Below are 21,240 nucleotides of genomic sequence, written 5' to 3' on the forward strand. Positions count from 1 at the left end.
TCATTGTAAATACATATCATCAAGGTCCTGTTCCTCGCGCTCTGCTTTCTCATGCGCTTCTATCAGGATGGTGTGAAGATCGTCTTCATCCTGTTCTAATCTCTCTCCCTTTTCTATCATCATGGTGTGGATATCGTCTCCCCACTGTTCTAATCTCTCTCCCTCTTCCATCAGCATGGTGTGGAGATCGTCGTCATCCCGTTCTAATCTCAATCTCTCTCTCTCCCCCACCAGCGTTGCGCGGAGATCGTCTCTATCCTGCTCTAATCTCAATCTCTCTCCCTCTTCCATCAGCATAGTGTGGAGATCGTCTTCATCCTGTTCTAATCTCTCTCCCTCTTCCATCAGCATGGTGTGGATATCGTCTCCCCACTGTTCTAGGGCTTCTAGCTCTTCTTCTTGGGACCAGCTTATTATTCTGGTGGGGAATGGTATGTGGGTGGTATTGAGATGGGCAGGTTAATCTGCGGGCATCGATGCCTTGATATATGGTGTGTAAATAGTGGGAGGCCTAAATCCGACAGAGGTGAGTGTCTCAGCTAAATGTATGGCGCTGCATGTAGGCTAGACTCCACGAGAATCTAGGCATGATATATGTGCCTCGTCCCCTTGGGCTGAAAGCCAAGTCTTTTCACTATTAATAAAAAAACGTTACTGACTCTTGCGTTTAGCAGGATTTACTACTTGTCTCCGGAAGAAGGCCTTGCAGCGCAGTCTGAAGTTCTGAAGGTAGTAACATTGATTTGATCATGCATGTGTAGTAAAAATAACCTCCTTTAATCAACCCACTGGAAGCCCTCTGTATTTGGAATCTACAGATCCTTATGTGAGAGTCTTGAAGGGGTTTTACGTCCAAGCCCGATAGGATGTGAATTTCATTTGCACACACACTCACTTCTAGGTTCACCCAGCATATTAATCAAACAGCGCATGAGCCGCAAAACCGAATCCTCTTTCCGCCGAGACTTGGCTCACAGTCAGTCACTCGGTCCCTAGTCAAATCCCTGTCTAGATCTCATAGACCCCAACCTATATCAATCCCATTCCCACCGTGAATTCAGGTAGTGACAATACAAAAGTGCCCTCTTTCTCTGTCCGTATCCACTGCCATGGGCAGCCATCAACCCCACTTACACCGACTCAGCATAAATATAGATTATACGTTCTTCTAGGCTGTTGAACGTTATTGCGTAGCCATTAACGGGTTCTGTAGTTACCCCTGTCCTGTAAGACTCTACGAATCGAAGAGAATTCGAAGTATGGGCCTGGGGCACTGGGGTGAGGTTGAGAACCTTCCAAGCATACACACATCTATTGCGGCTACCAGAAAGATAGTTGGAAGTAAACGTAATGCAACGTACCGGGAGAACAAGATAGCAGTGAGGAGCATGTCTTCGCCCCGCGATATGAGGTAAGATAGGTAACCCCGCCAGCCAGCGGTATCTATCGCGAATGTGTTCTGGGATGTCGAATAAAGCAACTCACAGGGCATCAAGCCCAGTCCTGCTTACTACCGGACCATTTGGCGAGAGTTAGTGCTGAGCTAGGTCGTCTGCATTGAACTGTCAATAGGGAGGAGTTGATGCATGGGGCTCGATTAATAGCGGTACATCCACTTGCCCGTAAAACACGTGCTGGTCAAATGTGAATGGACGAGGCCATCACCAGTCCTATTCTTTCTGCACGAGTGCCACTGTAGTGAGATGAGTAAGGGTTCTAGTTAGTAGTTTCCCGGGCCGGCACGCGCTATATATATGGTTCGTGCTTTGTGGGGTTGGACATCGTGATCGTGAACCTGTTGATCTGTATCATGTTTGTACAGAGTTACAATTATGAACCCGGACCGATCAGTCTATTTCTTGGTGCACATGGGTTATAGGTGCTAATATACATGTACAAGAGGGTGGCCAGTGGGTTCGTGGTAGATTAGGATTGCACCTGAGGGCCTTCCTAGTGGGGTATGTGTGATATCGACCAGAGCTCTCTGCATTGTAACTAAGTTGACGGTTGTCGGATACATGTACGTAGGACTGGCCTATAGTAGGCCCTACGCTTACTTCTCATCCCTTCTACTAAAGGCTCTTACTTACGTCTTGGTGAGACTAGTTGGATTGCATGTAACTAGCGTCTACGTATCCATCTTCTTACATCCCATCCAAGCTACTATTGTCATAACAATCTGTCGAACTTATCAACAGACTACAAAACTATTTGAGTTTAAGTCTTCAACTGAATCCACAAAAAATACCCACTTTACACACAGTAAAGCGCCAGTCCGAATCCAAACAACGATATATGCCCATGAAACGGGGACTCCTCCAAGTCTACCTCTTCCTCCAGCACCAGTATCTACAACCCACTCCATGCATCTTCGCATCTGCATACCTCAGGCTCACAACTTCCCCAGCGCAATAACATACTGCTGCAACTGGTCGACCACATCAACGGGATAGTCTCTCCTAGGTCCCACACAATACCTCTCGAGCACCCTACATAGCATCTCCTGCTCCCTCACCACCTCCACATACGCCGCCACCTCACTCACCACCGCCAGCTCCCTTAGCAGCTCCACAGCGTCCACCAGCGCCCTCCCGGCACGCCGGATATCGTCTTTTGTGGTGAACGTTGAGAACGAGATCCGCAGTGAGTCGATGGCGAGCTTGACGGTGTATCTTGCGTGGCGGAGCTGTTCGTCGGAGGATGCTTTGGTGTCGTTGGTGGGGCGGTACCAGATAATAGTTCGGGCGCCGGTGGAGTGTTGGAGTAGTTCGTGGCGCTGCCAGCCGCGGGAGGGGAGGGAGGCCATAAGGGTATATATTGGTAATATAGGTTTAGAGTGGATTGGTTATGGGTATGCATGAGTTTAGGTTAAGTAGGAAGTATTTTAGTTATTTGTAGCTTTTTGGAGTGTTAATGAGGATTGTGGATCCGTCATGATCATACATGAGGGCTATTTAAACAGTTCTCTAAAGGACAGATGGTGAGCCCTAATAACCACGTGGAGGTTGTAGGTCCTCATGATGTGCATATTTATCCACTAGTATAGTTTACGCACAGAATGTCATTAAGGCCTCTGGCGGGCCCAGTCATCTTACAAGATAATCATGGGCGTCCTGTTCTTGTCCAACGTCGCTCAAAGTGTATCGAGTGATATTCTATGATGCTGGTGAAAGACAAGGAGCCCTGGTAAGACGCAAAATTTCCGGATCACGTGTAGGCATTTTTTTTCTGGTATCTTGGTTGGAGGGCCAAGGTTAAGAGTCACGGGACTCGGAGATTTTGTGTCTTCGCTGGTTTACAGTTTCCGGTAGAATTAGTGCGAAAGTGGGTTTTCCGTGACCTAATAACTACTCCTATTGGCCCTGGAAAGATTTTTGCTGCGATCGAGCATAGACCAACAAAACTATTTTTTTTTAGCTCTCGTTTTCGCAATAATTCACCAGAGAGTGTATAACCTACCTAGAGCTAGATCTGGTTATGAGGGGAAGAAGAGCTGGACGAATTCGAACTTTTTGTGGCTGTTTAGATGTATCAAGCCAACATAATACCTCCCTCCTCTCCTATAACCCCTCCCTCTACCCTAAGCTAATAGTTGATAATTGTTAGAAGCTGGCTCTAGATAATTGATCATGAGGGAATACTTGCGCATATAATTCGGAATACGGCACATAGAATGTATTTATAACTTATCAATTGGAGGTATTTACAGCACCATATATCACAATTGACCAAGGCGCCAAGTGCATGATGAGTCACGTAGAAAAAGAAAGGTTTAGGTCAGTACTTAGGAGTGCTTTCTTCAAGCTTAGACGGTCAAAGGGTATGATAGGTGTATATTCCCCTCATTGATTTATTCGTAGATTCAATTGATCGGTGGAAGCTAGCATTACTCTACCTCCGCTCTTCTTTCCCTCTTATTGTGATCCATGAGCCGAGCCAGCTCGAGCTTTGGGCTCGAGCTTTTGGCTCGTTGAGAGCAAGCCTTACCCCTTCATGAGCCGAGCTGGCTCGAGCCTTTTCCGTTAATACACGAGCTTCGGCTCGAGCCAAAATTTCCATGCTTCTAACTAGATATTTGAGAGATGAGAACTGGAAATTAGGGTTTATAATGATCTCTATACATTGGTGAGTTAAGTTATAGGTAATGCTATTATTAAAACCACTTTCGCCAATCTCGCTGTTTTCCATGTCCCCACTTTCGCAAGGAAAAAACCTGTAACTCTGGTCATTGACAACAAGCTCAAGATTAGAGGATTAGAGTGTTTTAGTCCTCCCATATTTCGGCCATTTTTCGTCCATAATTCAGACTCGCAGCGCCGAGTCCTGCGCCGAGCCCTGTAAATGTGTAAAATCAGAAATGATCTCCATCACCTTGAGCTTGCTATTGGTCTATTTTTCACTCTTACAGGACTCGGCGCAGGTCTCGGCGCCGCGAGTCTGAATTATGGACAAAAAATGGAGGACTAAAACACTCTATTATCGCGACATTAAGCAAAAAAAAAGCAAATCAAAAGCATGCACATCCATGCGCAATCTGTGACCGAGTGATGTATCATGATGCCGAGCTTCACATGGCAGGCGCCAAGAATAAACGGTTAAGCCGTTGCTGCAGCTGCACAGAGCTGTTGAGAGATTGGCACATGTGAGGGCACCTGGAAATGATTCCAATTTACACCGGTGAGAACTCAATTACAATATCAAACACCGCAAAACCTCTGTGCGAGGAAGTGCACATTTGTATCCGTTCCATCTGCAACGCATGCATGATCAGCAAAACAACCTTGCAGCGTGCATACACGCCAAACATTTCTCCCGGCCACACTCACACTTTGGATCCATCGCATTCCGTGCGTGCGTGGGGGGCGCAAGTAATTAAGCAGTGGAATTTCCTGTTTCCTGTTTATTTCGTTTATGTAGACAGACACTTGGCTGGGAGGGAGATCGAGAGAACGCTCACTGCTGCCAAAAATACACCCTTCGCGGGCCTTCATTGGGCGAGGCTGCGTGCATTTAATTAACCCATTGCGTCACCCACCCTTCAGGCCTTCCTCCCGGGCTGAGTTACGGGCTGGTGGTACAAGCGGTAGACGTCAGTACGGGCCAGCCAGCCAGGCATCTGATAGCTGGGTATTTTTCCGTCCCCCGGCCACAGACGACGACATCTCTCGACGACACTCCGTCGGACATCGCAGACGCTCCCTTCAACAACCTCATACTCAACCCCCCCCCCCCCCCCCCCCCCCCAAATATCGACTACTCCTTCTATTCTATATTCTATATATTCACATCCGTCATATCTTATTGATACTGACTTACTCTCCCTGGAATCTCTCTCCCTTCTACGTGGACAGAGACCAAGCCAGAAGAGCCCCCCCGCCCACCCCCCTATCCACCACCATGGTCAACGCCCCGCCCACCCCCGCCAGCACCCCCACCCCCTCCGCAACCAGCACCTCCATCTCCAAGCCCGCCCCCACCACCCACCGCAACCCCCCCACCAAGCCGCTCGAGGTCACCGACCGCGAGCGCCTCATCATCCCGCGGCTCCCGCCCGTCGTCGAGCCGCGCCGCCGCCCCATCCGCGACTTTGTGTTCACGCGCTTCTACAAGCTCGTGCTGCTGACGCTGTACCTGATCTACAGCGTGTACACGAAGCTACGGTGGACGTACCGCACGGCGCTCAACCGCGGCTTCAGCATCCTCTACTACCACCACCGCACGCCGCAGCTCATCCAGCAGGACGTGCAGGAGCTGAGGCAGGCCGGGAATCTGCCGAGACATGTGAGTGTCATTGTGGAGTTTGAGAAGGGAGGGCTGGATACGCTGGTGGATGAGGTGGCGGAGATTACGTGCTGGTGCGCGAGTGCGGGGATCAGATGTCTGAGTGTCTATGAGCAGACGGGTATATAGCGCCCCTCTCCCCCTACCCCCGCCCCACCCCTGCTGTCCTAGTAGCGGTAAGAGACTAACAAGACCCCCCCCCCCCCCCCTTCTGCAGGTGTGCTCAAATCCTACATCTCCACCACGCACCGCTCCATCTCCCAGCGCCTGCACAGCTACTTCGGCAAGTCGCGCCCCACCCTGCGCGTGCACTCCCCGCCGTCCGGCGCATTCACGACCACCGACCAGTCCGATGAAGAGGAGGGCGGGCCCCGCGTCGACATCGAGGTCGTCATCATCAGCGAGGAGGACGGGCGCGAATCGCTGGTCGACCTGACAAAGACGCTGTGCGACATGGCGCAGCGCGGAAAGATCGCCGCAGAGGACGTCAGCATCGACCTGATCGATGCGGAGGTCAAGGAGAATGTCATCCCGGAGCCGGATCTACTGATTCTGTTTAGTCCCAATGTCACGCTGAGGGGGTATCCGCCGTGGCAGATTCGGTTGACGGAGATTTTGTGAGTGTTTCTTGCCTTTCCCTGGGTGTGTTCTGTGTGTGGGAGTGGTGTGCTAATGTGTGGGGTATACTAGTCATGTGCCGGATAACGAGGCGGTGGGGTATCAGGTGTTTTTGAGGGCGCTGCATAAATACGCAAAGAAGGAGATGCGCTTTGGGCGATAGATTGTTGCTGGTTGTTGGCCCCTTTCTTTCCTTGTGACCTTTTTTTTGTGAACCTTTTATTTGTGACCCATTCGTTCCTGGAACACACCATCGTTTCCAGTAAAAGAGTCGTTTTTTTTATTATCAATACCAAGACCTTTTTTGTTTTCCCTCTGTTTTTTTCGTTGTTCGTTGTTCGTGGGTGGTGGTGGTGGTGGTGGAAGGGGTGTATATGCCTGGACTGGACTGCTGGAGGGGTGGGGATGAGGGGATGGGGATGGGAGTGGGGGAGGGGGGGCTTAGGTGTATGTGTACTCGTGCGTTTATGTGGCGGGATAGGAGAGTAGATAGAAATAGGAAAGGACGGTTAATTACATGTAGCGTGATATTGAGCAGAATATATTTCTGTGCGAGTGAGCGGGTTGTGGTGGCGGACATGACATCTCACTCGATGTCTCGACTCACGCGCGGTCACTCGTCTTGGTTGTGTATGTGCATGTGGTGTCACTCGAGGACTTTGATTGGGCTCGGTCACACCCGCTTACATGTATGTGATAACCCACCCGGAGTGGCGACTCATGGACTATCACTCGATGATCGGTTCCGTGTCGGATGGCTAGCGAGTTTCGGTATTGATTGATTGAAGCGAGTCTCGGTAGCTAGCTAGCTTGGGGTGTATTATACCATCTCCCAGCAGCCGGCGCTCCTTACCACTAAATCAACGGAGCGGAGCCAAACTACGAATCTTGGCTAGGGGAGGTCAGGTGTGTACCGTACATACATACATGTACTAGATCGCGCGGGCTGTACTCTATACTCGCGCTGCCGGATTGAAGCCGCTCAAGCAAGAAAGGTAATTGATGATCTAAAGACTGCAAAAGAGTGAGCTCTTATTGGCTGCCAGATCAGTCGCCACAGATCTTTGGGCGGCTTCAAACCGGCCGCACGAATATGCAAGAGATCAACGATAACCCCATGGCCAGTCCTGATATGCCTACCCGCGGAAAAACCCCACTCCACCATCTGCCGTCGTTATGGGGGGGGGCGGGGGGGGGGCGAGGTTTAACAATTGCATCACCAGCTGTGTGGCGGTAAAAGAAGGGTAGCTAGAAGGCGAGAGAGCTCTTTTTTTCTTGGTTGCGGAAGATTGCTGTGTGGCCTGGACATGGGTTCTCACTCGTCTGTCTACTCGCACTATGGCATTCACGCACAGCATGGGGTGTCACTCGATACATCCGGCTGGGTTATGTAGTTGGGTGGGTGGGGGGATATGGGTTCTCACTCGTCCTATACTGTCTCTGCCTAGCACAGCTGGATGTTCTCTCTCTAGCCAAACACTGTACTTTACGAGCGAGGGAAAAAGATGTATTATTGAAGACACTGTACCATAGCGGGCGAAAACGAAAACGAAAACGAAATGAAAAAAGCAATGCAAAAGATAGCCTCCAGTCGCTGAAAACACTAGATGCCGAAGTGTATCTGTCTATAGGAAAGAAGAGGGGAAATGAGCTACAAATTCGGGGAATGAGGGAGCTACAGAGCTATGATCATACAGAGAGAGAGAAGGACTCGAGAACTTGCAATTCTCCGCAGCCAGCCAGCCAGACCTACGAAGGCGACAGCGCCCTATTGAACCCACCCGGCCGATTCCTACCACCGCAGTCAGCCAGCCAGCCACCCAAACACACCCAGAAAGAAGGAGGGAGTCAACATACATATACTGCCGATACTTGACCGTCGTATTCTTACTAATAGCACCCACATCATTCCCCTTGACCTTCTTCTGCTTCGTCGTCCCAAAGCCGCCAATGCCCAACATGGCCCTCATCTGCGCCTCCGTATCATCCTCCTCCTCCCCCTCCACCTCTCCCGCCGCCGCCTCCTCCTCTTCCCCTCCTCCACCACCGCTCATCTTCACATCCTGCTGCTGCTGCTGGGGCGGCGGCGGCGGCGCCACCGGCGACGGACTCTTCCTTCTCGCTGCCGCCTGCTCCCTATTCCGGCGGTCCCGCGAGCGCGACCGGTGCCGCCGCGACTTTGGCTCCTCGTCGCGGCTGCGCCCGCCGCGGATCGTGTATTCGCGGTCTGGCGGGGGTGCGTCGTGGTCACGGGGCGGTGGCGGGGGGCGGCGGTAGTCTATTCATTCACCCAATCAGATGCTGCCACTAGCTTTCGGGGGGGGGGGGGGGAAGGTACGAACCTCGTGCTCTGTCTCTGTCCCTGTCGCGGCGGTGCGGACGGGGGTCGGGGCTTCTGGAGCGGCTGCGCTTACGTGCTGCGGCCCTGCCACCGCCGTGTCTGTCGCGGTCCCGTTCGCGGTCGCGGTCGTGGTCGGGGTCTGCGCGGTCTGCGCGGTCTCGCCCTCGCTCTCGCTCGCGCTCTCGTCCGGCGGCGGCTCTGCGGGCGGCGTGGCCGTGGCCGCCGCGGGGGCCTCGTGGGGGGGTGCCCATTGCTGTGGTAGTTGTAGCTGTAGCTGTAGCTGTAGGAGCGGGAGCGGGAGTGGGAGTGGGAGTGGGAGAGCGGTGGTGGAGCGGTGGAAGAGCGGTGGAGGAGTGCTGTGGTTGACCCATTCGCTCGCTCTCGCTGCTGACTCGCCGTGCAGGTCTCTTGGTAACCCGGCCATGCCAGCCCCAGCCAGCCCCAGCCAGACACCCGGCAAAGCTGCACCACAACCTCTCAGCTCTCCAAACTCTCCAAACCAGTCCTCTCCCCCGCCCACCTCCCACCCCGCCCCCCCACACACACCACCAACACCAACACAAATGTCGAAACGCCCCGCCGACACCTCGCTCGAGCTCGACACAGCAGACGACGGCGCCCCACTGACACCCAAGCGTGTGCGCGTCGACGAGATCGAGGACGAGTCTTTCGCCAGCGGCACAGGAGGAGGAGGAGGAGGAGGAGGAGGAAAGATCCTCGAGGCGTCGCGGCCACGGGCACCCCCGCAGGATGGAGAGGATGGAGAGGTAGAGGAGGAGGAGGAGGTGGAGGAGGAGGAGGAGGCGGAGGACGGCGAGGAGAGCGCGCTGACGGCGGTCGTGAGGGATGTGCAGGCGGGGCCGACGGAGGGCTTTTCGGACCTGTATTTGGACACTGTGAATAGGTGAGATCTCTCTACTGTCTGGTCTGTTCTATTTGCCATTGCGGTGGAGTGGGGCTGATGGTTGTGCTGGTGGTGGTGGGGGTAGGACGCTGCTGGATTTCGGTATATTGCATCTCCATCTCCAATCCTTTCTCTACTACTACCTACCTACTCGGTGATGAAGAGCTGACAAGCTGATGCTGGTGATGGTGATGGTGATGGTGGGCAGACTTTGAAAAGCTGTGCTCAATCTCGCTCTCAAACATCAACGTCTACGCCTGCCTCGTGTGCGGCAAGTACTTCCAGGGCCGCGGCCGCTCCTCGCACGCCTACACGCACTCGCTCGACCAGGACCACCACGTCTTCATCAACATCGCCAGCCTGCGCGTGTACGTGCTGCCCGAGAGCTACGAGGTCAAGAACAAGACGCTCGAGGACATCAAGTACGTCGCGAACCCGACATACAGCAAGGACGACGTCGCAAAGCTCGACAAGGAGGTCAAGGTCCGCTGGGATCTGGGCGGGAAGAAATACATCCCCGGTACATACACTCCCGGAATCTTCATGTGTTGGATGGACAGAGATAGGCTGATATATGGGGAACAAAACAGGCTTCGTCGGCCTCAACAACATCAAGCAAAACGACTACCTCAACGTCGTCGTCCACGCGCTCGCCCACGTCGCCCCACTACGCAACTACTTCATGCTCGAGCCGCTGTCCGCGCGCCCCGAGCTCGCGCAGCGCTTCAGCATCCTCGTGCGCAAGCTGTGGAACCCGCGCGCCTTCAAGTCGCACGTCTCGCCGCACGAGCTGCTGCAAGAGATCTCGCTGCGCTCGTCCAAGAAGTTCACGCTCACGACGCAGTCCGATCCCGTCGACTTCCTGTCGTGGTTCCTCAACCACCTGCACCTGTCGCTCGGCGGGTCCAAGACGCGCGCGGGCACGTCCATCGTGCAGAAGGTGTTCCAGGGGCGGCTGAAGGTCGAGTCGCAGGCCATCACGGCGCGCGCGGACGCGTCGGATCGGCTGAGGTTCGAGGAGGCGGCGGAGATCAAGACGGAGGTGGTGCGGTTTATGATGTTGACGCTGGACCTGCCGCCGAAGCCGATCTTTAAGGATGAGCAGGATAAGAACATCATTCCCCAAGTAACACCCCCCCCCCCCCCTCCCCCAGACTATCAGAACTAACAGCAACAGGTGCCCCTCACCACAATCCTCAGCAAATACGACGGCCTCCACTCTCAAGAGCTCCTCGGCCAACGCAAGCGCTACCGCCTCCTCTCCCCCCTCCCCCCCTTCCTCATATTCCACATCAAGCGCTTCTCCCGCAACAAGTTCGTCTCCGAGCGCAACCCAACGATCGTCACCTTCCCCACGCGCTCCCTCGACATGTCTCCCTACGTCGAGCGCACCCCCACCGAGCCCGGCAGCGAGCCCGTGTGGTACGACCTGGTGGCCAACATCACGCACGAGAGCGTCACGACCACGACGGGCAAGAAGGAGGGCGACATGCGCAGCGTCTATAAGGTGCAGCTGTGCAATCGCGCGAGCGGCGAGTGGGTGCAGATACAGGATTTGTTTGTCGAGGAGGTGGCGAGGGAGTTGTTGTTTACGAGTGAGAGTTATTTGCAGGTGTGGGAGCGGCGGAGGGGACGGGGGGGTGTCTAGATGGGGTGTGGGGGGGAGGGGGGGTTGTATGTTATAGATAGTAATGTGAATGGAGTGCTCTTTTTTTCGTTCTTTCTCTGTGCGTTGCTTCTCTGCTGCTTTGGGGGGGGTTGGTGGGTGCGGGGTTATGTGGTGCTTGACTTGAGTGATTGTGGGGTTTGTAGACATGACTGGATTTCAAGCCCCCGTCGTATATATCTACCTCCTAGTGCCTATCTCTCAACCAACCCAACCAACCAAACTAACCACCCTCTGCACTCCGCCCTAGTACAGTTACTCCAATCCTTCTTTCCTTCCCCACACATGATAAGTAGAAAAACACCACAACCCAAACCCACGCCCGCCAATCTCAAACATATGCGTCATGGTATAGCACTCGGTGTGCATCATCCAGGTTCCCTAAAGTATATGAGCTACATGTAGCTACCATACACAGGACTCTGTATGCAGAATGATACAGCGCGTAAAGAGACGAGACGAGCCCACTATGTATCGAGTAAAGCCGATTCTATTCATACCTGTTACAAGTGTTATTACTATGGCAGACACTTAATGAGTGATTCCCCCACCCTCCCCGGCCCCACAGCGGTCACTACATACAGTAGTTAGATAGTCTCGCACCATCTATACCCAGACGTACATACTGTCTCCACCACATGAAGAGCACATCATGGGATATCACTCGGCGGGTTTCAACCTCACTAGGATTGGTTGGTTAGCTGGTTTACTCATTCAGTAAACCTTACTAGCTAGCTATAGGAGTCTCTACATATATGTATTCTGTCCATGTCCCACACCCGCAATTGGGATAGAAAATGAAATCAGCGTTAAACTGGCATGGGGTTCCCGTACGTACCGCATCCACACGATATAAAAATCCAATCCAGGCCAATTTGGGATTCGATGAACTCTGCGAACCAACCAGAAATGCTTGTACGTACGAGTGGATGCATCGATCATGATGAACGCCAAGATGGATGTGAACAATTCGATTCCCCATCAGCTCTAACCTTGGTGTTACAGTACGACTATCTCAAAATCGCGTTGAGCCGAACACCTGCAGCCAAGTAAGTACGTGCGAAAGGGGTTGGAGTGGATCGACAGATCTAGAGACCCGTACTACATGGAGCCGTCCGGGCCTTAAAGATGGTGCTCGAGCCCGCCATCTAATAGCTATAGAGAGGTTTTGCGGATGGAGTGTGTACGATCGGCAGGGGGTTAGTGCTCCACTTTTTCGCTCTCGCTGTGTATTAACAGAGTGCGCACATAGGTACTCAGCTAGAGTACTAAAATACGAGTGATAGGCTATGTCTACGCCGGGTATTCGCTTATCTAATCAATACAGACACAAATTTCACTCATTCATTTTTGCCCTGAAGTGACTTTTAAGTACAGTAAGTACAATACCACGAGTCAGTACGACCCTCGAGGAGTTCGTGGGTTCCGTCCAAAGTTTCAAAAAACGGAGCCAAAAAAAAAAAAAGGAAAAAAGGAAATTCCGTGTTCCAAGGTCCAAAGTAGCAAAAAGGAGAGGCATCCCGCTCTGCTCCTTTACCCAGTCACACAGTGTATGATTTCCCACCAAGTCTGGGAGGTTCGAACTATCGAACTCGGCCCCTCTGGACGACACTTCAGCTTGTTAGGCCACAGGAAGTGGTTGATGGTAGGTAATTTTCTAATTCCCTTAAAAATCCATGAGCGCTAGTGAGTCGGTGGCATACTTCCGTCCTCCACCGTGACCCTCGAATAGTACATAACATTTAAATTTGGGGGTATACCGTTGGGGGTCAGGGTTTAACCGAGCGCGAAAAACTGAAGCGTAGTACATACCGCCATAACTCGAAAAATTGGCTAGATCAAAATTACTTCTATCGGAAACCTCTTATGCAGATCGATGCCATTCAACCAATCACTCGGATGGTAATCCCTGGACGGAGGTAGCCAATTTTTCGAGTTTTGGCGGTATTAGACTTAGTACTCTTTATGTGATACTGTTTGTGGTAAATCTTCATATGATTGACATGCACCAGATATCACTCGGTTGATACTACTGGCTTGGCTTTCACGATCTGCATGCAAGGATGAGGCTCTGCCCCCCGCCATAAACATCCCACCATCCATAATTCTAGAGTGGAACCAAGCGCCAATCGCCCCAAAATGCCTCCCCTATCACTCGCCCGATCAGCGACTCGGCTTCTACGCTCCCTCTCCCGTAACCAGTACCGGCCAATTCCCCGTAGGAGACCCTTCTCGGCCGCCTCAATCAGATCCCAAACGCTTCTCCAGCACCTGCAGGAACGAGAGCTCGTCGAGTCAGTTACAGGGTATGTATGGAGAAACCCACCATTTATTTACCGCGACTCAGTTCTAATAAGCACCCCCCAGCACCTCCGGGGACCTTGAAAACCTGATCGAATCGAATCCCATAACTACGTATGCCGGTGTTGACCCAACCGCGAATTCGCTCCATGTCGGGCACCTCCTTCCTCTCATGAACCTGCTCCATTTCTACCTCAATGGCCACCATTCTATCGCACTCGTATAACCCCCCCTTTCACGCCTCTTGGCTCGCGTGCTAGCTGACCTAGAAAGGTTGGGAAAGCTACCGCATCGGTGGGGGATCCATCCGGGAGGACTACGGAGCGTGATTCTGTGGAATCGCAGAGGTTACAGAAGGCGTTCGATTCAATATGGCGGCAGATCGATGGATTCTTTGAAAGCGCAAAGAAGTATGCGTTACTTAGAGGGTATAGCGAGGAGAAACTGGGGAAGAGAGAATTGGTTACGAACGGAGAGTGGTTGGAAGGGTTAGGGTTTGTAGAGTTTTTGAGTACTGTCGGGAGACATGTCAGAGTCAGTCAGATGTTGGCGCGAGAGAGGTAGGTTTCTCCGAATCTTGATTATGGAAATTATTAAGCGTCGGTGCTTGGTAGTGGGTTAGGTAGTGGGTGTAGGAGTTGGCGCTGATCGATGTGTTGAGGATAGTGTAAAGGGCCGGATGACGACCGGACAAGGCATCAATTTCGCAGAATTCACATATCAGCTATTACAGAGCTATGATTTCTGGCACCTACACAACAAGAAAAACTGCCGTCTACAAGTAAGCTTCGTTTACCAAACAATCCCCCTACAAAACTAATCCTCTTTAGATCGGTGGAAATGATCAATTTGGCAACATAACCGCCGGAATTGACCTGATAACGAAACTGCGTGCCCCCACAACCCCAGAAACACCTAGTAGCACTCCAACTAAATTCGACCCCGCGTACGGACTAACAGTCCCTCTCCTTACCACACCCTCAGGTGCTAAATTCGGGAAGACTGCCGGGAACGCCGTATGGCTTGATCCAACCCTCACCTCCCCCTTTGAGCTCTACCAGTTCTTCGTACGCCTTCCCGACGACGTGATAGGGAAGTACCTAAAGATGTTTACACTACTGCCTCTCAGCACTGTCAGCAGTGTACTTGAGGAGCACCTTGCGAGCCCCGAGAAACGTCGCGCTCAGCATTTGCTCGCCAGTGAGGTTGTAATGCTGATCCATGGAGGAGAAGAGGCAAAGCGTGCCGAGTTGCAGACGAAACTATTGTTTCCGGCGCCTGGAGAGACGATGAAGGTTTCTGCGAGAGAGATCCTGCAGCTCCCAGGTGTGGTGGAGGTGCCGAGGAGCGAGGTGGTGGGTGAGTTGGTGACGAAGGTTGCAAGGAGGATTGGGGTGTGTAAAAGTAAGGGCGAGGCCGATAATGTAGTGAGAGGCGGAGGTTTGTATGTGGGGCTGGGGAGTGAAAAGGTAATGGACACAAAGGCGAAGGTAGAGGAAGAGTGGTTGGTAGATGGCGAAGTGCTGCTTGTAAGGTTTGGCAAGGGTAAGTTTTGTGTGGTCAAAGTGATTTAAATAGGCCCTGTAGATCATTTGTAGATAAACTCCTCTAAGACGATCATTCACCCTCCAAATGATTCCAACAGCGGTGGATATCAATTTTTGTTGTTTGTTTTTTGATAAATTTAGTCGTATCGGGGCCATTCATCATGGTAGCTGAACTGACTGGGTTCCATTCAAGGCAGAGCACCTTCTCCCAGAGAGGTTGGCTGCTAGTCTGGTTCCCAATAAATATCTTTGCGATGGTTGAAGGAGTTCAACTGAAAACATTCGGGGTGGCATGATTCGCAACGCTATTGGTGCTTACAGTTTGTATAAAAAATCATGGTCTCGAGCTCTCTATGTCTCATATTGTGTTCTATCCGGATGCTGTTTGGTGGCTCCCACTCTCTGGGGGTTCTGGGTTACTGGGATATCTATTATGGAATCCACGACTTGTGCTAAGTTAGACTAGCTATAGTATGAAGGAAATACATGTATTTCTATTTCATTTCTCAATGTACTCATAACATGCATGATTTATGGCCGATTAATTATCAAAGAAGAGGAAAACTTACATGCATATCTCGTCCCGAATTCCAGGGACATAAGACCTATATACAGCCACTCTGCAAAAGCGTTCGTGATTTAGTTTTAATGTCAGTGAGCAGTGTGGCGCACCCGTAATGTTGATGTTATTAATTTTAAGATTCAAAATAACGAAAAATATATAATACAGTTCGTGACTATACATAAAAGAAGGTAAGTCATTGATCTTTTTCTTCAACGATTCGGGCACCATTGGTCACTGGGGAAGTCTTCTCTTGGGGTTTTTTGATGGTCCGCCAGTACGGTTATATTACATATGGAGAAATGTCTCACTCCGAAATCGGAATCACGAACACTTTTGCAGAGTGGCTGTATGTAGTGCTATATATTGCTGTGAAAGTATGTATGTAGTCTATTAAGAATCCTTGCCATCCCTAAATTCTTAGGTGCCGGATGACTCGACCGATATCCACCGATTATAACACTCTTAGGCATAACTAGAGATACCAAAGCTTTCTACTAATTCAATCTATCCTAGGTAAGTAGTTTCATACTAGTCTTTGGAGCAGAGAGTCGACCATACTTAGTAATAGAAATTTTATAATCGGGAAGAGACTGTCAACCCACCCTTACACCCGTTCGACGAAACTTACCCCTCTATATTTTGAGGTTTAACTCGTGGAATGTAGAGTATATAAGCTACATACGTTAGAAGTTGGGGTAGGGATACTAAAGAACACCGTGGCCCGTGTGCATAGTTTACCAAGTGGGGTCAACTATACAGAAAGATGCTGTTTTGTACATGCGTTATCAATGAAACACACTTCACCAGAAACATACATGTACTTTATACTTGAGTAAGTAGCTGCAACCACAAGAAGAAAGAAAAAAAGAACTCCATTATTTTGAAACCTAAAATATGATATACAGCATCGTTACCAGCTTTTCGTCCCCGTCCCTACAAATCTATCCCATCTATTTATTTAGATTTCCCATCCAAATTTAGACCAACAAGACCCTACATCAACCAATCCAATTAGCTCACAATTCTAGGAAACTAGATAAGAAAGATAACTTACGCATTGACACATCCATCGTTCTCCGGGTTATTAGTAATCTGTGCCCATCTACCCCAAACGACCTTTCCGCTAGCTGTGACCATACCCAGCTCTGACACGTTGACCTCAATAATTGTTCCCTTTGTCAACACACCCAACTGTGTATACATCGGGCTCTGGGGGTTCTTCTTGACGCTCAACAGCGGCAATTGTACTGTCACACCAAGCTCCGGATGTGTGACATTGGCCTTCTTGTACCTCAATCCCATGGGGCGAATGAACCTCTCATATTTGACCGGCCTCCTGGTAAAATCACTACCAACAAAAGTCGGCTTTGTGATAACCCTCTTCCAACCCTTCTTGGCCGTCTTCTTTCCAGTCTTGACAACCTTAAACATCTCCTCCTCGCTGATACCACGCACCTTGGGCAGCGGCACGCTGAACTTTGCCGCCTTCTCAGCACGCTTCTGCTTGATAGCTGTGGAGAGCGCCTTCGCATTGGTGGGTTGGGAACGGTCGAGAAGGTAGGGTGGCAGCGGGTTGGCGGAGGGCTCGCTGGGACCGTCAGACTTGACATTCTTCGCCTCGTGCTGCTTGAGCGTCTTGCGCAGCTGGATCTTCTCGGCGTGGCGCTTTTTGGCGTAGAGTTTGGCGCGGAGACCTATGAAATTCTGCGCATTCTGGGAGGCTTTGTGGCCTTCACGGGCGGCCTTCTTACGTCTGTTGGATTGGGGGTTAGTACCGGTAGAGAGGTGGGGGGCGGGGTGGGTGGCTATTACTTTCGCTCATCATGATCAAGCCTATATGACAGTTAGTATAGGACTCTATAAGTTATTCAATTCAAAGGAGTGAGATGTACCTCTTTCCGTGAAGCTTCTGCCAGCGTTCGATATACTCGTTCTGAGGCATTGTGTTCTATAGCTTCACAAAATACCGTTTGGTTGTAAGATAGTGGGGGTGAGGTTACATTAAGTAGCCTGGTCATTGAAGTTTTCCACGAAATCTTGGCACGCTAAAATAAATCCACTTAAAACCTATAGCACGTGATATCACTTGGCGTCACGATTGCATTAAGCGTATCACCCAACGAAGTACTGAATCTTGATGTAAGTAGATGAAATAATGCGAATGGCTTAAACAGCGCATAACTGACCGCGGCCGGGACGTATAAGTCACTATTCTTTCACTGTGACGACAGAATTAGGCTGGTTGCAATTGTGGAGTAAGTGAGGATCTGGTGAGAAAAGCTCTATAGGTACATGTAGACAAGCTCGAATGCAGACAGTACATGTATGTATCCTGCTCTATATTATTGCCCTCCATCAATAATAATTTCCCGGGTTGATAACATGTAGTTAATGGTTTCCTTGGGACCCCCCCCCCAGTTGTACGAGATTTTTCACTCCAAGTAAATTAATTATCCTTTAAAAATTCTATTCAATTCGGCCCTCAATTTTGAGTGTGTGGGCTGGTTGCCATGCAGGTCAGCCAACAGGCCGGGAAACCGCGAAAAACCACAATACGCGTCTCCCCCTTATTAACAAGAATCCAGAATATATTCCAGATAACCGTCACTGACTGGGCTTGATACCCCCCCGACACCTCCGACTAACAGCTAAATCCGATGCTCGCCGGCCTCTTCGCCTCCACAATGACGACCTCGCACCTCCCCTCGAAAGCCACAAAGTCCTCCTCCATTAGCAAAGCGCGCGCGCTCCTCCGGGGCGTCGGCGTCGCGCGCGAAGACAGCGACGACGAGCTCGGCGACGAAGACCTGCCATGGGAGTGGATCTACAGTGCGGAGCCAGACACATTCGACCAGGTCGGGCACTCGGAGATCAATGGGAAGAAGCGCGAGATTATTGGCGCGCGGACAGGTGACTTTGACGTGCGGATTGGCGACTGCGTGTTCATCAAGGGCGACGGACTGCAGGGTGAGGCGTATGTCGGCATGGCATGCGAGTTTGAGGACTCGGATCAGGGCACGGAGGACGACATGTCTGTCAATGTGATGTGGTTCTCGACGGAGTTCGAGATCAAGAACAAAGAGAAGAAGCGGATGGACTTCTTGCCTGTGAGTTTGTCACCTCCGGTGTCTGGCTTGAGAGCTACAATATGCTGATAATGGAGGCAGAACGAGCTCTATATAAACCCTTCCTACAACCTGTGCCCACTGCGCTCGATCAATGGCCGCGCAAAGATCCTTTCTCCAAAAGTCTTCAACGATCAATACCCCAACGGCGTTCCCAAAAAGTCCCGTGACTACGGGAAAGTCTTTGTCTGCCGTCGCGGTTGCAACCCCCGAACAGCAAACTACACCCCCGAGCTTGATTGGGACACTATCTACAAAGGGCGCGATACAGATATCTTTGCAATTGGCGAGCTGGTACGGCAGGGCACCAAAGCTACACGGAAGAAAGCGCAGAAGCATGCCGCTACAGAGAATAGGGAAAACCGGGTACGGCCAAAGAGAAGACGGAGAGAGACCTCCGTGGACTCAGATGATAGTGGAGACCGGGATTTTATTAGAGAGGGAACGGTAGAGACAATACCGGAGGAGGACGAAGATGCAGAGGACGATTTCGACGTTAATGATAATAACTTCAGCCGGAAAACCAAAGCCCCCCGAACGCCGAGTAAGAGGCGCACGAATTTCACTTTCAGCACACCAACGCAGAAGAATCTCCTCACACCTACTCGAAAGAACCTACTTACCACACCCACTCGCCGCACCCCCACCTCCGCGCGCAAGTTCACCACCCCAACAAACCGCAAAATCACCATCAAGAAGCCGCTCCTTTTCACGCCCCTAAACACCCGTACTCTCCCTAATTTATCCTCACCCTACGCCGCTGCTCGACACCATCTACATGTCTCAACTCTGCCCGCATCCCTCCCCTGCCGTGAAGCCGAGTTCAACGAAGTCTATACGCAGCTCTCCGCCGCAATCACCGAAGGCACTGGATCCTGTATTTACATCTCCGGCACCCCCGGAACAGGCAAAACTGCTACTGTCCGCGAAGTAATAACGCAACTCCGGCACCTAGTCGCCTTGGAAGAGCTCGATGACTTCACATTCGTCGAGATCAACGGCATGAAAGTCGCCGACCCCCATCAGTCCTACTCCCTCCTGTGGGAAGCCATCAAAGGAGACCGAGTATCCCCGTCGCAAGCCCTCGGGCTCCTTGAGTCTGAATTCAGCACGCCGAGCCCGCGCCGAGTGCCCTGTGTCGTGCTTATGGACGAGCTCGACCAGCTTGTCACGAAGGGGCAAGGCGTCATGTACAACTTTTTCAATTGGCCGGGTGGGAAGTACTCACGACTCATTGTGTTAGCTGTAGCAAACACCATGGATCTGCCTGAGCGCACGCTCAGCAATAAGATCAGCTCACGCTTGGGGCTGACAAGAATCACGTTTCCCGGGTACACCTATGACCAGCTGATGACAATCATCAAGAGTAGGCTCGAGAGTGTCCAGGGCGATATCGTAGACGCAGACGCGGTCCAGTTCGCCTCACGTAAGGTAGCGGCCGTGTCCGGTGATGCCAGAAGAGCGCTGGATATATGCCGGCGCGCTGTAGAGATGGTAGAGTATGCACCTGTTATTAGTAGTGAGAACGAGAAGGGTCGGCGGCTGAGCGGGAAGGTCGCCATGATGAGGGAAGATGATGATGACGGCTCTGGTGGCGGTGGGATCAAAGCCGGCGGAAGAGTGACAATTGCCACCATCAGACAGGCAATCTTGGAAGCTACCAGTTCGCCGGTGCAGGTGTTCCTGAAGACATGTTCGCTGTCGTCGAAGGTCTTTTTGGTGGCCCTGCTAGTGAGGTGTAGGAGAAGCGGAGTGGGCGAGAGCGTACTCCGCGATGTCATGGATGAGGCGGCCAGGATTGTCAAGATCCAGGAAATTGGAGTTGAGGAGCTTGGTGGTGAGGCTCGTGTTGGCGGCATTGAAAGTGCCGTGAAGGGTCTTGTGGAGGCCGGAGTTGTCGGCCTGGAGAAGAAAGGAAGCGGTGGAGGCCGCGTAAGGTTTTTGATCAATGAGGAGGAGATCAAGATCGCCCTGAAAGACGATAAAGCGATCGGGGCAGTTGTAGGAAGAGCGGGATAGAGCAGTATGCTATGCATAGCTATAGTTTTTGTAGTTTTTGTAGTAGTTAGAGTGATACCTTATGATGAAAAGATGGGTTAATGGACATAGATTATGATTGTTTTTCTTTGGTCTGTACATGTATATGTTTTATTATCTCTTTTTCACGGATCGGATCGGATTGGACTGGACTGGACTGGACTGGATAGGTTTTGGTTTTGTTTGTTTAGAGATTATTATTCTGTTACATAGAGTATACTTTTATATATCCCCCTCCAGCACGGTGTAGACAAATAACACCATAGCAATAGCAACTTTTAAACTCCAGTCTTTGCGCATCTTTCCGGGTCGTGGCGTGCCTCATTTATTACATTAAACCCAAGAGCCCCCTGAT

The 21,240-nt window shown here is 51.3% G+C and overlaps 8 protein-coding genes across 8 annotated transcripts; 4 read left to right on the plus strand and 4 right to left on the minus strand.

The window, feature by feature from the left end:
- Nucleotides 1–351, minus strand: H6S33_002571 (uncharacterized protein; the record flags this gene model as incomplete). The annotated part of the gene is made up of 1 exon (XM_044833923.1): nucleotides 1–351. One exon carries the CDS (start codon nucleotides 349–351, stop codon nucleotides 1–3), a length of 351 nt encoding a protein of 116 aa, XP_044692732.1.
- Nucleotides 352–2,392: 2,041 nt separating this feature from the next.
- H6S33_002572 (uncharacterized protein) lies at nucleotides 2,393–2,806 on the minus strand (the record flags this gene model as incomplete). The annotated part of the gene is made up of 1 exon (XM_044833924.1): nucleotides 2,393–2,806. One exon carries the CDS (start codon nucleotides 2,804–2,806, stop codon nucleotides 2,393–2,395), a length of 414 nt encoding a protein of 137 aa, XP_044692733.1.
- Nucleotides 2,807–5,397: 2,591 nt separating this feature from the next.
- On the plus strand, nucleotides 5,398–6,562 carry H6S33_002573 (uncharacterized protein; the record flags this gene model as incomplete). The annotated part of the gene is made up of 3 exons (XM_044833925.1): nucleotides 5,398–5,902; nucleotides 5,999–6,398; nucleotides 6,472–6,562. 3 exons carry the CDS (start codon nucleotides 5,398–5,400, stop codon nucleotides 6,560–6,562), a joined length of 996 nt encoding a protein of 331 aa, XP_044692734.1.
- A 1,586-nt stretch (nucleotides 6,563–8,148) lies between these two features.
- Nucleotides 8,149–9,164, minus strand: H6S33_002574 (uncharacterized protein; the record flags this gene model as incomplete). The annotated part of the gene is made up of 3 exons (XM_044833926.1): nucleotides 8,149–8,191; nucleotides 8,257–8,677; nucleotides 8,738–9,164. 3 exons carry the CDS (start codon nucleotides 9,162–9,164, stop codon nucleotides 8,149–8,151), a joined length of 891 nt encoding a protein of 296 aa, XP_044692735.1.
- Nucleotides 9,165–9,303: 139 nt separating this feature from the next.
- Nucleotides 9,304–11,292, plus strand: H6S33_002575 (uncharacterized protein; the record flags this gene model as incomplete). Its single annotated transcript, XM_044833927.1, has 5 exons — nucleotides 9,304–9,644; nucleotides 9,730–9,746; nucleotides 9,853–10,164; nucleotides 10,235–10,770; nucleotides 10,822–11,292. The coding sequence occupies 5 exons, from the start codon at nucleotides 9,304–9,306 to the stop codon at nucleotides 11,290–11,292; spliced, it is 1,677 nt and encodes a 558-aa protein (XP_044692736.1).
- A 2,157-nt stretch (nucleotides 11,293–13,449) lies between these two features.
- On the plus strand, nucleotides 13,450–15,185 carry H6S33_002576 (uncharacterized protein; the record flags this gene model as incomplete). Its single annotated transcript, XM_044833928.1, has 5 exons — nucleotides 13,450–13,616; nucleotides 13,678–13,831; nucleotides 13,885–14,171; nucleotides 14,278–14,392; nucleotides 14,442–15,185. 5 exons carry the CDS (start codon nucleotides 13,450–13,452, stop codon nucleotides 15,183–15,185), a joined length of 1,467 nt encoding a protein of 488 aa, XP_044692737.1.
- Nucleotides 15,186–16,773: 1,588 nt separating this feature from the next.
- On the minus strand, nucleotides 16,774–17,665 carry H6S33_002577 (uncharacterized protein; the record flags this gene model as incomplete). The annotated part of the gene is made up of 3 exons (XM_044833929.1): nucleotides 16,774–17,476; nucleotides 17,536–17,556; nucleotides 17,616–17,665. 3 exons carry the CDS (start codon nucleotides 17,663–17,665, stop codon nucleotides 16,774–16,776), a joined length of 774 nt encoding a protein of 257 aa, XP_044692738.1.
- A 742-nt stretch (nucleotides 17,666–18,407) lies between these two features.
- H6S33_002578 (uncharacterized protein) lies at nucleotides 18,408–20,867 on the plus strand (the record flags this gene model as incomplete). The annotated part of the gene is made up of 2 exons (XM_044833930.1): nucleotides 18,408–18,830; nucleotides 18,891–20,867. 2 exons carry the CDS (start codon nucleotides 18,408–18,410, stop codon nucleotides 20,865–20,867), a joined length of 2,400 nt encoding a protein of 799 aa, XP_044692739.1.
- Between the last annotated feature and the right edge of the window lie 373 nt (nucleotides 20,868–21,240).

The sequence above is a fragment of the Morchella sextelata genome (genome assembly GCF_020137385.1).
Source record: "Morchella sextelata strain SCLS chromosome Unknown scls_13, whole genome shotgun sequence".
Lineage (NCBI taxonomy): Eukaryota > Fungi > Ascomycota > Pezizomycetes > Pezizales > Morchellaceae > Morchella > Morchella sextelata.